Here is a 15,345-nt window from a genome sequence, read left to right as displayed (position 1 = left end):
TAGCTTAAATGTTGAAATAAAAAAAAGATTAAGCTTAATTGCAGACACTGTACTTAGAACTTTAATTATAATTTAGAACTTCACCTTTCTCTGGACAATTATACTGGTTAATGATTCTGAGATAGTTTACGTGTGTGTGTGTGTGTGTGTGTGTGTGTGTGTGTGTGCGCGTGTGTGTGTGTGTTTTCTCTTGGTTTTTAATACGTTCTGCTATGCTGCTTTTTCCTCTCAAGCTAATGTCACAGCATATCTCCATCACTGACCTGAACAGGAAGACTTGGGGGTTTAGGTCTTGCTATTCAGTGTGTGCACTGCATAGAAATGAGTGTATCTGCTAAGCCAATAAAAGTAAAATTAAATTTATCCTTTGCTTTTCTTCCATTGCCTAATTGCTTCTGAAAGCCACTTTTATATATGGCTGATAATGATATGGGTACATGTTCTCTTACCATTACAATCACTTTCTATTTAAAGTGTCACAGCCAAGTGCGGTTTCTTGATCGGGCCCTGTATCCCAAAATAAATTCAAACTTCCCCTTATTATCTTTCTTTCCAGCAAAAAAATAATATCAAGGTTGAAAATCACTCCATTTGATCATCAAAAAGACCAAGTCATTTCTTTTCACAAAATACATACATGCTTTTAGATGGAGTGCTGTCTTCCCTAGTAGATGTGCAATATGACTAAGTATGTCTATTGGTATATGTCTGTGTTACATTTTCACATAGATAATTCAGCTTTTATTTTCCCCAGCTTCATCCTGCTTCTCTAGATTTGGATAAATAACAAACAGTACCTGTTTGTGTGATCAAACCATCCCTTGGCTCTCATTCAAAATCCTCCCCATTCCACACATTATTATGTATACCAATTATCAGTGTATTGGCTCTCAGCTCCACATGCACCCTCCTTTCTCCTTCTCGGAGATACTGCAGAAGGACTCTGTAAACACTGGTCCTTTGCCAGTTGGCACAACGTTGGGCTCTGTCAGTAAAAGGTATGAGAGGAATCTTTTGATGTTCTAGCCAAAGAAGACTACTCTCTGTGCTTCTCTTGATGGTGGCAGATGCCTTGTGATTCTTTGTGTTGCTTCAAAAGGTTTTTATATGAGGAGTTTTCAGCCACCAGGCAGGATATTCTTACGCACCGGCTTCCACAAAGACCCTCCCAGGTTTCTTCACCAGCAACAGTGGCATGCTCCTGGAGCACCAACTTATTCCTCACAGAGGTCTGACGCAGCCTTCGGGGGCAGGGCACTCTGCTAAGTCCTCCCTGTCTCCCTCTTTCATGACCCTTCACTCCTAGAAGTAGACATTGCCTTCTGTGTGTGCTAATTCTACATTGATTGGGGTTCTCTTACCCTGTTTTATTAGTTAACCATTTGTACCAGTTCATAATGAATGATATTGGATTTTCCCTGTTCCAATGACTGTTGAGGATCCTTTCCTCTGACTGGATTCTGATGATAGGTGCTCACTTGGCGGTCTTGCAATTCATCAGACTTCCTCCAAGCAAACTACTGGTAAGACTCAGTAAGCAGGTAAATAAAGATGGAAATGAAGTAGGAAATTGGACATGACCAAAGAGAATGCTATTGGACTGTGTTAGGCTGGGGTATTCAGGGAAATGTAACATTAGAAAACTGTAGAGGGCTCACAAAGCTTTCAAAAGCCTCTGAGATGTAAAATATTTACTTCATTTGGTAAAATATCTCAATATATAGATGCATGTGCACACATACATAAACACATTCACATACATATACATTCCAAAACAGAAAAATAAAATTAAAAAACCAAACTGATTTTTTAAATGTTGCCAACCACAATTCCACTCAACTCAATTGTATTTAGTTTGGAATGTAAGTCAATTTTAGTGTTGCTCAGTGGTTGAGCATTGACCTAGGAACCAAGAAGTCACACTGTTCGATTCCCAGTCAGGGCTCATGCCCGTGTTTTAGGCTTGATCCCCATTGTGGGGTGCTATGCAGGAGGCAGCCAATCAATGATTCTCTGTCATCATTGATGTTTCTATATCTCTCTCTTCTTCTCCCTCTCTGAAATCAATAAATAATATATTTTTAAGAGAAACCAAATTTTTATTTCAATTTTTAAAAAATGAAGTCTAAAAATTTTTTGTTGCTAATGACTACATGCCTAGTATTAGCTACCAGCCTTTGATTTTTATTTATTTATTTATTTATTCTTTTGCATATGAACATTAACATTTATTTTATTTTATTTTTCTCATTTCAATGTTTTATTAAAATACTTTTTGTTTATAGGGACAACCAAGAAAAAAGGTAAATGAACACAGGCTCATGGGAATGTAGAATAGATTTTAAATTTTTCAAAGAAGCTTTCATAAACACAGTGACAGAGCAGACAGGACCACAGACACACTGCAGCATGATTGGCTGATCATGACTACTTCACTGGGACACAGTCCTGACATCAGTAGATTCCTTATGTTAACTGTTAAATTTTAATTTTAATTGCAGAATTATAATGCTTTTCCCCATTATTTTCCTTACTTGACTTTTCTCATAACTCGTGATTTGTAGAAATGTATAAATTTGCCAACTTTCCCTGAAAGGAAGTCACACATGGAAACACTAGTTAAATAATTTCAGTTTCTTTTCCTTCCCTTTAAGAAAAAAAAAATCAGCTTCATTGAGGTATAAATGATAAATAAAATTGTAAGATATTTAAAGTGTGCATTGTAGCAATTTAATGTACCTATACATTGTGAAAGAACTCCTCCCATCTAGCTAATTAGTACATCCATCACCTCAACTATTTATCGTTGTGTGTGTGACATTTGTTTAAGTTCTACTCTTTTAGAAATTTGAGTTATACAATACAGTGTTATTAACTATAGTCACAATGCTTTACATTAGACCCTCAGACCTTATTTACATTACAGCTGAAAGTTTGCACTTTTACATCCACCTCTCCCTATCCCCGCCCCCAGACCCTGACAGCCACATTTTTTATCTCGGTTTCTAAGAGCTTAATTTTTTTTTTTTTTTGACAAAAGTAATACACATGGAATTTGTCTTTCTCTGTTAATTCACTTAGCATAATGCCCTCAAGATCAATCCATCTTGTAGCAAATGGCAGGATTTTATTATTTCTCATGGCTATATAATATTCCTCTGTGTATATATACCATGTTCCATACCTTGGTTATTGTGAATTAGCCTATCATGAACATGGGAGAGCAGATACTTCTTTACGATCCTGCTTTCATCTCCTTGGGATGGATACTCCGAAGTGGGGTGCTGGATCTTACGGATTATATTTTTAAATTTTTGAGGAACTTCCCTAGTGTTTTCCAATGGCTGCACCGTGTTACATCCCCACAAACAGTGCTCAAGGGTTCCATTGTCTCCACATCTTCACCAATACTATTAACTCTTGTCTTTTTGGTGATACAAAAAATACATATAAAATAAAAAGGACTAATCAGAACACCCAAGCTACAATGGCGTACCACATATACAAAAGGATTAACATCCTTAACTCTCATGTATTTGGCTAGAATAAATAAGCATGAGTCAATCCCATAATCCTTTAACAGTAAAAATACTCCTTTCTTCTAAAAAAATTATCCCTCCCAAGTTTGCAAATATTCAATAAAAATAGTATTTAATGAAAAACTCACCATATCTGTGTCTGAGACAGGGCCAAAACTGGTCACATAGATGTTAGTGAAGACTTCAGTAATACTGTCTGATATGAGAAAACGAGATTGAATATAGATATTAGGTCATGAGAGGCACAGGAGACAGAAGGAGTCAGGTTCATGGCATGGTTAGAAAACTATGATATTTAGGGATATTGCTCTTTCTTTTCAACTTTCAGAACCAATATCTATATTGCTCACTTATTTCATAGATTCTGGCAACCCTAAATGCAAAATTCCTAAAAGTATTAAGATCTTCTTTCTTGGAAACTACAACTGACTAGAACATTCTTTTGTAAGCATATTTCTCAAGATTAATAGTTTCTTAGAATCTATCATAATTGAACTAGTTTTCAATAAATTTCCCACAGGTACTAAAAATAAAATACAGTTAGTATGATTACTCTGTGATAAAGTCCTGTATTTGATTCTCAAACTAAATATTTCAGATGGTACTTAATGATAGTAGAGTTTTTGTTTTTAGGTTATAAATTAAGAAATCTTCTGAATAAGGCACAAAACAGATTGTTAATCATTACAAATAAATATAATTCATATTAATATAAAAAAATCATTATTCAATTATATAAAAATAAAAGCAAATAATATACATTAATCACAACAGATTGCTTCCAAACAAGCTTGCTTTTAAATGTACTTAGTGTGGGGGTAAGAGGGAGAGATCAACCAAAGGACCTGTATGCATGTATGTAAGTCTAGCCAATGGGCACTGATACCAGGGGATGAGGGTATGAGGTGTGTGTGAGAGGGGGAAGGAGGGTGGTAAGGGCACATATGTAATATCTTTAAAAAGAATGCCAAAATTGCCAAGACTTATTTAGCATTCATTTTAATTGGATTGAATTAAAGTCTATAATTATGTCCCTTATTGACTGTAACACAATTTACTGGATTGCTCTGTTAGCCTGGTAATTTTAAGTAAGGCAAATGGTGAGGGGGAAACGTTCAAAGGAAATATTTTAAGAGAAAGACACTTTAAATGTTCTTATAGAAAAAAAAATGCATCATTAATTTCTACCATCTTACAGTCAGGGGATAAATGATGATGGAAACAAATACAATAAAAATTGTTATCATCATGAAATGAATGCCTTATCTAGTAACTATCAAATTGTTAATTCTAGACAAACACTACCATGAAATATTTTAATATTATAAGGGACATTCATTTATAATCATGAAAGAGAGAGGAAACTAAATCTGGGATATTGAATCCACTATGGCAAAACCAAAAAAATAAAAAGAATATGAAAAAACGGAGTAGGCTTCTTCAAAAAGCTTTACATATATTAATCTACATAACAAGCCTATGAGATCAGTGTTTGCTTATCCTAATGTGTGTGTACACTTATGTACAGTAAAGGAAGGGATTGTGCCCAAAGACTCACACTTATAACCCAAGCAAGCAGGCTCCTGAGCCCTCAAGGTAAACCAAAGCATTATACACAGCCCATAGTAAAGCTGGAATAAAAGTGTGTTCTCATTTACTGCATATTTGTATTCACCACAATACTCTGTGCCAAAGACATTGTTATAGCGTTCCAAATAAATATAGTCACTCCATTTTATTATATGTATATACTATTCTATTACAAAAATTATATTTATGAAATTTTATTATAAAACTGATTTGAAACTTAAATGTATTTACAAAGTTAATTCTCAGCTGCCACCTGCTCCAAAGACCTGCACAGGGTCAGCTTCATGGATATGCAACTTGTGCACAGGACTCTGTTCTCGGAAAAGCCCCATGCCCAGTTTAATGTTCTATTATTACTATTTTAAAATTTAATTTTTAATAAGTTTGTTTGAATTGATTTTTTAGAGACAGAGGTAGGGAGAGAAACATCCATTGGCTGCCTCTGGCATGTCCCCTACTGGGATCGAGCCTGCAACCCGGGCATGTCCTGACCGTAAATCAAACTGGCAACCTTTTGGTATACAGGATACCCAGCCTACTGAGCAGCACCACCGGGCTATTTTTAAATTTCTTAATCATTTTCTGACTAAAGGCCCCGTATTTTCATCTTGGACTGGGCCTGTGCTGGACCTAAATTATATATGTGAAAGGAAGGGAGGAAGGAAGGGAGGGAGGGAGGGAAGGAGGAAGACCCAAGTTTGTTTCTCCCTCCCTTTATTTGCACAAAATCGATAATACTATCACATTTATTCAATAAACAATAAAATAAAATTTTAGTAATTGTAGATACTGATTTAAAATATTCCAGAGCAGGGAAACTAAAATGTTAACGTGGTCTTCATCCAAACAGAAGCAAAGGCAATTGTCTTCCTTAGTCTGGAAGAGTTACTGTAACTTGAAAAAGAGAGATGGCAGAAATGTGTGAATATATTCATGCTTAAGGATATGAAAAACATCCGCTGCATGCCAAATGGAAAGTGAAGAGTAAGGGAGAGTATTATCAGTACCTAATGGCTGTAGAGAATGCCAGCAAGAGTGAAAAATAGGATTTTACCATTAAAGCTCTAAAAAGAGCAAAACCTAAAGATGAAGAAGAATATGCAAAGTTACCTTAAAGAAATGATTTCATGGTCTGCTAAAGAATGCATGCACTGGAAGGAATGTTCTTTGGCTATCAAAGTTCAGAAAAAGAAAAATCAGCTAAGTACATGCTGACCACAAATACTCAATAGATTTCCGAGACTGAAAAAATGATTCTTGGTAATAAGACTTGGAGGATTTCCATATAGATGGATGCCCAGAGCTATAACTAATCAATAGGCATTAGTGAAATATCCCAGTGTGAGGACTACACATATCTGGTACATCTAACACAACTTTCCCGGGTTCTGCATTTGAAATGCAATCTTGGATGATGATTTCGCTTTTCATGAGAGCAAGAAAGAAATCTAGACTCCTGTAGCTAACTATCTAGTTGACATCTCCACTTGACTATCTATTAATTTTCTCAAACTCATCATGTTCCAAACAAAATTTACTTTTCTTTCCAAAATCAACTGTACTTGCAAGACTTTCCCCATAATTTTTGTTGTTATTCCAGCCCTCGGTCACAAATCTTGTTTTCAACCACAAGATTTTTCTTTTATACAATAAGTCTGATTGAGTCTAAAAAATATCTATAATCCTATCACTTCTCATCTCCTTTGAAAGCTGTTACTATTCTTAAAGTTAACCTTGTCTCTCCATAAAAATACTATTTCCCCTGATTCACCTTTTTATAGACTCTTACTTTGTTATAAAAGCTGACATGAGATATAATTCGCATTATATAAAATACATAATTTCTAAGTGTCAATTCAGTGTTTTTAGCATAGAATTATGTAACATCACTACTCTCTAACTTCAGGAAAAAAAAAGTATAATCAGAAAGAAACCCTGAATCCATTTGCAGTTATTCCCTGTCCTCTATCCCTCCAGGCTCTAACAACTACTATTTCAGTTTCTATTCCTATGTATTTGCCTATTCTAGATATTTTATATAAATTGAATCCCTTCTATGACTACTTCATGGAGCGTTGTTGTTTTTTTAAGTCATAAATGGGTGTTGGATTCTGTCAAATTCTTTTTTTGCATGTATGCAGAAAATCATAAAGCATTTGCCCTTTATTCTATTGATGTGACACTTTACATCAATTTATTTTCATGGTATTAAAGAAACTTTGCATACTAAGATAAATCTCACTTGGTTTTGGAGTATAATTTTTTATATGTTGCTGGATTTGATTTGTTAGCATTTTGTTGAGCATTTGTGTGTCTGTATTCATAAGGGATATTGGTCTAAAGTTTTCTTGCACTATCTTTGTCTTTTTAGTATCGGTGTGATACTGGACTAATAGAATGTTCTCTTTTCTTCTATTTTTAGGATATTTTATGAAGGATTGGTGTTAATTCTCTTTTAAATGTTAGACAAAATTCATCAGTGAAGCCATATGGAACTGGAATTTGGTTTGTGGGAAGTTGTTTTGTTACTAATTCAGTCACTTTCCTTGTATGTCTATTTAGGTTCCTATTTCTTTTTGAGTTAGTTTTAGTATTTTTCATTATACTAGGAATTTGTCCTTTTCATCTAAATAATTTAATAATTGTCATATAGCCAGTGTAGCTCTGTGGTGAGCATCTTCCCACCCCCTCTGCTAGTGCGTCCTGGTAATCCCAAATAATCCATATCATAGAGTCTCCTTCTGAGGGAAACCAAACACCAACTATAAGCATCAATCACCTGGGTTAATTCCCATACACCTATATGTGCCACTGGTCATCAGTCAATTTCATAAAAATCAATCAATACTTATTAAGTGACTTTTGTGTATATGGCACTTTGTGTTCCCTATTAAGTGTTGAAAACTTTGAGTTTGGTAACATATTTGCCACTAGTCTACCACAAAGGAATTGCTGCACCTTACACAGTATCTTCCTTCCTGTAAACCCTTCAATACATGTTAGATAACAAGGAAAGACGAACAACACTCCATTTGTTCTGCATTTGGATGGTCAATAAATTGTCCATTATACAGGAAGAGTTCAGAAAAATAATAAAACCATTATACACTATGTTTTGATGCAATCATTTTTCATTATAGTTCTAAATTTTGGTCTTTGATTTTTTTTTTAATTTTTATTATTCTGCTTGTTCTTATAGTTTTTCTTGTTTACTTTACATTTTTCCCCCCTACTAATGTAAATGCATTGATATTCATAGTATATGCCATTTGAGAATCCTGAACAAGAATTAAGATGCCTGCATGCTTTGGACAGGTTACAAAAAACTAAAAGGAGAAACTAAACACTCTCATCATGACAGTAACTGTTATTGGTTACAAATGAATTTGACTTTTAAATCACTTCAAGGTCTATCTGTTCCCAATAGGTTTTGAGACTGTTCTGGCCCCTAGAACCATCAACAGTAGATCTATAGTGCCTTCTCTCTCTTTGGAATATGTTCCTTCAATACCTGAAGATCCAGCTTGTTCTGGTGAGGAAGCTGAGGACACACCTTCTCCCCAAAGTACTCGTAAAGGAAATCAGTGGGGAAAGGGAAGAGAAGACTGAGTGCACATTGAGTCCCTTCCATTCATTGGAACCATTGGCTCAATTAACAGATAGCTACTAAGGGCTTACTAAGTGCAGTCCGGAGACATCCCTAGTCTGACAGACAAGGGAGAGAATGCTCACAAAGGGAAGAAGCTGCGTGTGGTTCCAGAAACAATTGATGTCCCGTAAGGAAATGTTTCACCGAGCAGTTGCTTCATGTTCAGTCTGGGACTCTGACAAGGGAAAGAGTAAAGATGTTCTCAAAGAGGCCACTTCTGCTAATACAAATTATATTCTCTCGGAGGAGATTCCAGCAACCCAACCCCATTTCCGGTTGTTAAAGATGGCATCTAGAGCACGTGGGATGTCAGAACACTGAGTCCAAATTCAGTCTGGGCACAAGTTATTATACATCTAATATCCCTGGGTTAGTTGGTAACTTGGAGCATACTTAGCCAATCCTAAGCTGTTCTTCAAACTAGCTTAGCAAGTTATAAGAATTTAAAAATAAAAACTATGCTGATATAAATTTACATTTTGTTCCCAAAATACATATTTAATAAGAAAGATTCTTATACCCAATATATAATAAAAATAAACTTTTATCTTTTAACATGAAAATTATGTTATAGATCAATATAAGTTGAGGATTCTTAATGCACTAAAATATAATTCATATGGAATTCATAAATATTACTGATATCAAGGGATGAGAAAAATCTTATTTTATTCATTTTCTATATTAAAAAATGGTATATAAGTTAAGCACATTAACTGACTTTTTCTTTTATGACCTTTTCACCATCATCACAGAATACTGCTATCAACAATAAACAATAATATTTCTATTGACCTTGCAAAATAATTTTTGTTATTTTTTTTACTATTTTATAGAAGAAAATTATTTAAATGTAATCAAGTATTAACTTTTAAAATACACCCCAAACAATTTTAAAAGTTCCATATAATGCCATGGCTTTTAATCATTCAACATCTCTTGTCTTGCCTTCTCTGTGCCTGGTCTTGGTGAAAGGCACCAACATCTTGTCATTTGTCAAGATTTTAGACTCAATCTGAACCTCTTATGCATTCCCACATTTTATTTTTTCACTAGGTTAAGTTGATTATGTTTTCTACATTTTTTGGAATATTCCTTTCCTCCCTATCCTCATGGCAATAGCCTCTAGAATGGCTTCTTTTGGTCTTCTGCTTCTAGTTTCATCAACTCCTATCTACCCTCCTTAATACTGCTAGAGTGTTCCCTCCTTATCAATTGTAGGATGTCTCTTTTCTGATCAAAGTTATTCTCACTGCAGCCCTTTTGCCCGTAGATCAAGTGCAAAGTTCATAGCACGGCATTTGAGACCCTTCATAATCATCTTTGTGTCTCCTTCCTGGTGCCGTGCTGTGTTGTGTACCTTAGCCATACCACAGTCCATGCCATTCTCCTTCACCCTTCCTTTCTTTGTAGTTGCCCTTTCCCCTAATTTAATCCTCACTCTTAAAAAAACAAATGAACTCAAATAACACTTCTTCTCTGGGGTACTTAACTAGTCTTCCTGGTAGTTACCATCCCTGGGGAATTTAATTAGTCTTCCTGGCAGTTTTAGAAAAATGTACTTCTTTAAATGAAATAATCAACACTATGTAACTTTCAATGCATGAGAAGTTATTAAGTGGTTGTGTGTCCTCCACTCTATTCCCCATACAACAGACAGCTCCTAGCACAATTTGCTCAGTGTGAGAAACATAGATTATCACAGAATGATACAAAACCATATCCAAAAAATAATTTCATCAATCATTATCTATAATGTAAGTTCACATATATTTTCTTTAGAAATGTGGCTTTTAAGTTGGGAATTCATTTTGAGCTCCTTTTTGTTCAACTCTAAATGGGTATCTCTGAATGAGGGTAAGGCCGTGCCAATCCTGTCACACTTAAATATATATATAAAAAAAAAATCAAAGTATTTATCTTGACATCTATGAATAATCTGAACTAAATTATGCAAATTATGATAATGATAAATTACTGAATAACTTAATCATACATGGAAAACATTTTAAAGCAAAATTTTAGATTTTGATGCTAAGAACATAAGATCATCTGATTTTCTTTCAAGTAGAGTTTAATTCTCACATTCAACAATCCAGCATTTTTCATCTACAACATTCCATGATTAAAGGCATTCCTTGCTGGCAATATTACAAATTTTGCTATCTCCCCGAATCTCTTGGAACAGTCTCAAAAAGAAACTCGCTTCACACATGGATCTTGTTGATATTCTAATTTGATGATAGTATCACTTTCTTCCTAAAAATAAATTTAGCTTAAAGTAACATAAAAGGAAAAAAGAACTCTCCTAAAGTAATTAACTTTATCGCCTATCACTGGATGGTATTTCCTGAGGGTATGCATATTGGAAAATGTTATGATTACTCTACACCTAACATGCAATTAGTAAATTTTAGAAATCTATGTAGCAATGTTTAAGTACTTATCCTATCTGCTGAATTCCCATTGTGTGATACTATAAGGTTCTTACTACCTATTAATCTTATATTCTTTGTATCTAATAGATTAAATGTTCACATATGATTCAAACTTATTTTCATGGTCACTCTATAAACTGCATAACTATATTCATTGTACTCCTCATCCAAATTAAACAACATATAAAACATATAGCTGAACTGAAATATTATTTTTTACTTAAAACCCCATGCTCATACCTATTTCAATAATAAAATGCATTCAAAACACAAAGACTGGTTGGCATCTGGAGTAGTGCCAGTAAAATCCAACCATATAGACTGATTACATGTCATGTGCCAACCTCAAGTCATATATTTGGGGAGATAATAATATGGAGCAATACTAAAGAAAGTTACATTTCAATTAAATATTCATTGCTAGTTATGCAAAATATAAGGCTGTTTCAATGTTAGGGTAAAACATGTACATTTGTGAATGTGACACACATATATGCAGGGGTCTTCAAACTACGGCCCGCAGGCCACATGCGGCCCGCAGAGGAGTCTGATCAGGCCCGCCAGGTTTTTTGGGCAGTGAGCGCAGCCGAGGTGTTACAGTAGGAATTAGTAGTTCATATAGTCCGGCCCTCCAGCTCTCTGAGGGACCGTGATCTGGCCCCCACTTTAAAAAGTTTGAGGACCCTATATGCATTCATACATATACGTACAATATTTAGTAAATAGGTTATATAAATACACATGTTTTACATGTTATACATATGCATATGTGTATACACATAGATGTATACATCTGTGTGTGTGTGTGTGTGTGTGTGTATATATATATATATATATATATATATATATGTATGTATTTTGAGTGTGTGTGTGTGTGTGTGTGTGTATACATCCCAATATAAAATTTTGGTGTTGAACTACCCTATATTTAAGTTAAAAGACATATTATTCTAACAAATCCAGAACTTCACAAGTGGGTTACATGTAGCATGATACTGAAAATTAATAAATACATTTCCTTTCTTTCTTCCTATTTTTCCTCCTTCAAAACAATAGCATATTGAGTGTGTTTACACTAAGTAATATACTTAGATAAATGATGAAGGACATTTAATATGTAACCATCATGTCTCATAGAGAGAAAAAAAACAGTAAATATATTATTGCCTGTGCAGTGTACTTAAATGGTAAAAATAATGAAAATGCTAAAGTGTGGTATGAGGGGTAGATGGTGGGTGATGGTAAGGAGAGAGGAGGCACTGAATTCAAAGCTGGGGAGTCAGAGAAAGGCTGACCAAGCCATCCTTCTCTCTGTAATATGCGCTTCTTTTCATTTGTTTTTTTTATCTACTCTCAGAACCTTTCCCTTCTAAGCACGTTAACTCAATTGAATCCAAGCCTCATGTTTGCAACCTAAAAACATATTATTTTTAATGAAGCTATTATTTTTAATGAATAAAAATACTTAATGATAGGCCCTTTGAAGGAATTTTAGAAGATCTAGAGTATTACTTAGAAGAAAATTCTAAGAAAGTAGATTTACAGCATCAGGCTAGGACTTCAATGTTAATTCAGAAACCGGTAGTAGAAGAAACTACAAGAAATGTTTCATTCTACACAGAAATGAAATAAAAGAATAAAAAAATTTATAATTGTGAGTTAAAATGATAGAAGAATTCTCTGGTGGTCTTGCAAATTGTTTTGAAAGCTACTGTTAGACCTTGTCAAGAAATGTCCATTTTAAATGTCCAAATTCTCAAACAGCATTTTTTTTACTTTGTTCTAAATATGTCTCTGAATCCTAATTATAAATTTATATTTTTCAGAACAGTAATTTTTATTTTAAACATTTTCTACTAAAGAATAAGGAAAGATATAAAAAATTATTTTACAATCAAAACTTTAAAATCAGGACATTTCAAAAGGTATGTATAGGTAATAACATTCAAGGCTTACCCATGAAAAACTGACCTTTTAAGGAAAGTGATTATCCACCATATTAGAAATAAAAAATTGGATTTGCTACTTATTAGTATATGGCATACCTTAAATTTCTCAACTCTGATCATACATCTCCCAGAACATATTTTAATGTAAGTATTCAGGTTGTTTTCTTCCTTTTTGATTTGCATTTAAGTTTTATCCTCTTTCCTTCTTTGCTTTGATATGCTTTTATGAACAGTTGATTACTCTCCTCTGTCCTAAATTCCATTTCTATCAGTGCTGCCTCTTACTGTATTGTTATATAAACCTGTAAGTTGATACATTTGGGGTTTTATAAGAAAATGATCCCCACTTGTCCACCCTTACTTGTTCCTGCCATTGCTGGGAGTCTTTCAAACTGCTGTTTTAGCTCTCTGGGCATTTTTACAAGGTAGCTGTGGTACAGTCTCCGCTAACAGATCAAAGACATATTCACCCATGTTTGTCTTCACTCAGCTCTGAATTCAGGACTCAGCCTTTCTCTGTAAGAGAATGGAATCACTGATAAATGAGACACTGCACCTCATGCAATAAGAACACACCCAGCAAAGCTATCACTCAGAATCAAAGGCCAGATAAAGAGCTTCACAAATAAAAAAAAGCTAAAGGAGTTCGTCAAACCAGAATTATATGAATTGCTGAAGGGGGTTATTTAGGAAGAGGAAGAAGATATAGATAAAAATTATGATCAACAAATACGTAACTATCAACAAGTGAAACTAAAAGCCAAGGGAATTAAAAAACCTGATGAACAATATTAACTGGTGAATATAATAGAATCAGAGGTATGGAAGAGGAGTGCACTGATGATTCTCAGGGAAATGGGGAATGGGGGGTTTGCGGGAAGAGCCTGAACAAAAACTGTGCACCTATGGATGAGGACAATGGGGCGTGGGGAAAGGGCAAAGGGTGGGGTGGGAATCTGGTGGAGGTGAGCAATGGAGGGGAAAGAAATGAGAAACACTTATTATAATATGAACAATAAAGATGTATTTAAAAAATAATAATAATTTAAAAGAAAAATAGAACACACCTAGTTAGTTCATAGCCATGGGGACGGCAATAGCTAAGTCAGGGATTTCATTTGTGCCCTGACACTCTTCATCTGTGGCTCTTCCCTTTGGAACCGACACAACACTTCTGCACTCTATTTACAGCTGTTGGGGTTTGACATTTTGCTTATATTTGTGACTTATAAATTATAATGGGGGGGGGGGAGGGAAAGCAAAAACAGACATAATGAGGACCTTCGTCATTTATTTTCCTTTGGTTTCTCCCAGAAATAACAATGCTTGTCTCTCCTCTCAGTGGGAAAGGTTTGATGTATGCCATCTGTAAATATCCATAAGAATACAATCCAATACAGAAACGAATCACATAATTTCCAGAAAGTACTGTGACGGTTCTCAGTAGTTGCCTAAGGATATCTCACCACATAAAAAGAAGAACCGATCCCCCTTTTGCCATGGAGGAGAAATTTGAGACTGACTTTTCAGGACTCATTTGGTCAGATAATTTCATCCATTGCCATTTTTATTGACTGCACAGTACTTGTCTCTATATGGCCAGAGAACAATGAAGCCAGATCACTACTAAGGCTCTTAACAAAGAGACCATTTTCTGCAATCAAGACAGCTGTAGGCATCCACATTGATTTTAGAGAAAGGCTGCAGTAAAGTGCCTGGATCATTTGATGATGGATAGATAGAAGGGCTGGACTTCAAGTAAGCAGAAAAGCAATTTTTTTTTTTCTGGAAGGCCATATTATCTTTTAATGCCTTACTGTTTTCTCTGAGTAGTAGAGTTATTCCTGTACCCTCAAAGATTCAACAATTATTTATTCCAAACCTACTCTTTGCATATCATTTTCTTTCTGCTGTGGAAGACGTAAAGAAGTACAAGTGAGTCTGCTGTTCTTTTTTGAGAGTACAAAATAGGAAGCTACAAATCATAAAATAATAATAACCATTATATTTATTTATAATCCTTACTGATTCTCTTTTTTTAAATATAATTTATTGATTTTTTTTTTTTTTACAGAGAGGAAGGGAGAGGGATAGAGAGTTAGGAACATCTGTGAGAGAGAAGCATTGATCAGCTGCCTCCTGCACACTCCCTACTGGGGATGTGCCTGCAACAAGGCACA

The 15,345-nt window shown here is 34.7% G+C and overlaps 1 protein-coding gene across 2 annotated transcripts in view; it reads right to left on the bottom strand.

Annotated features, from left to right (window-relative positions):
* Positions 1-15,345, bottom strand: part of GABRA2 (gamma-aminobutyric acid type A receptor subunit alpha2) — a 94,567-nt gene that overhangs the window by 48,370 nt on the left and 30,852 nt on the right. For both annotated transcript variants that reach the window (XM_084901092.1, XM_084901093.1), the window contains exon 4: positions 3,668-3,735. In XM_084901092.1, coding sequence (XP_084757218.1) covers positions 3,668-3,735 — 68 coding nt within the window. The remainder of the gene's footprint in view (positions 1-3,667; positions 3,736-15,345) is intronic.

Source organism: Pipistrellus hanaki (assembly GCF_964339955.1).
Source record: "Pipistrellus hanaki genome assembly, chromosome: 1".
In the NCBI taxonomy this organism is placed as follows: Eukaryota; Metazoa; Chordata; class Mammalia; order Chiroptera; family Vespertilionidae; genus Pipistrellus; species Pipistrellus hanaki.
The sequence above is the reverse complement of the archived record's forward strand: the minus strand, read 5'-3'. Positions and strand labels throughout refer to the sequence as shown.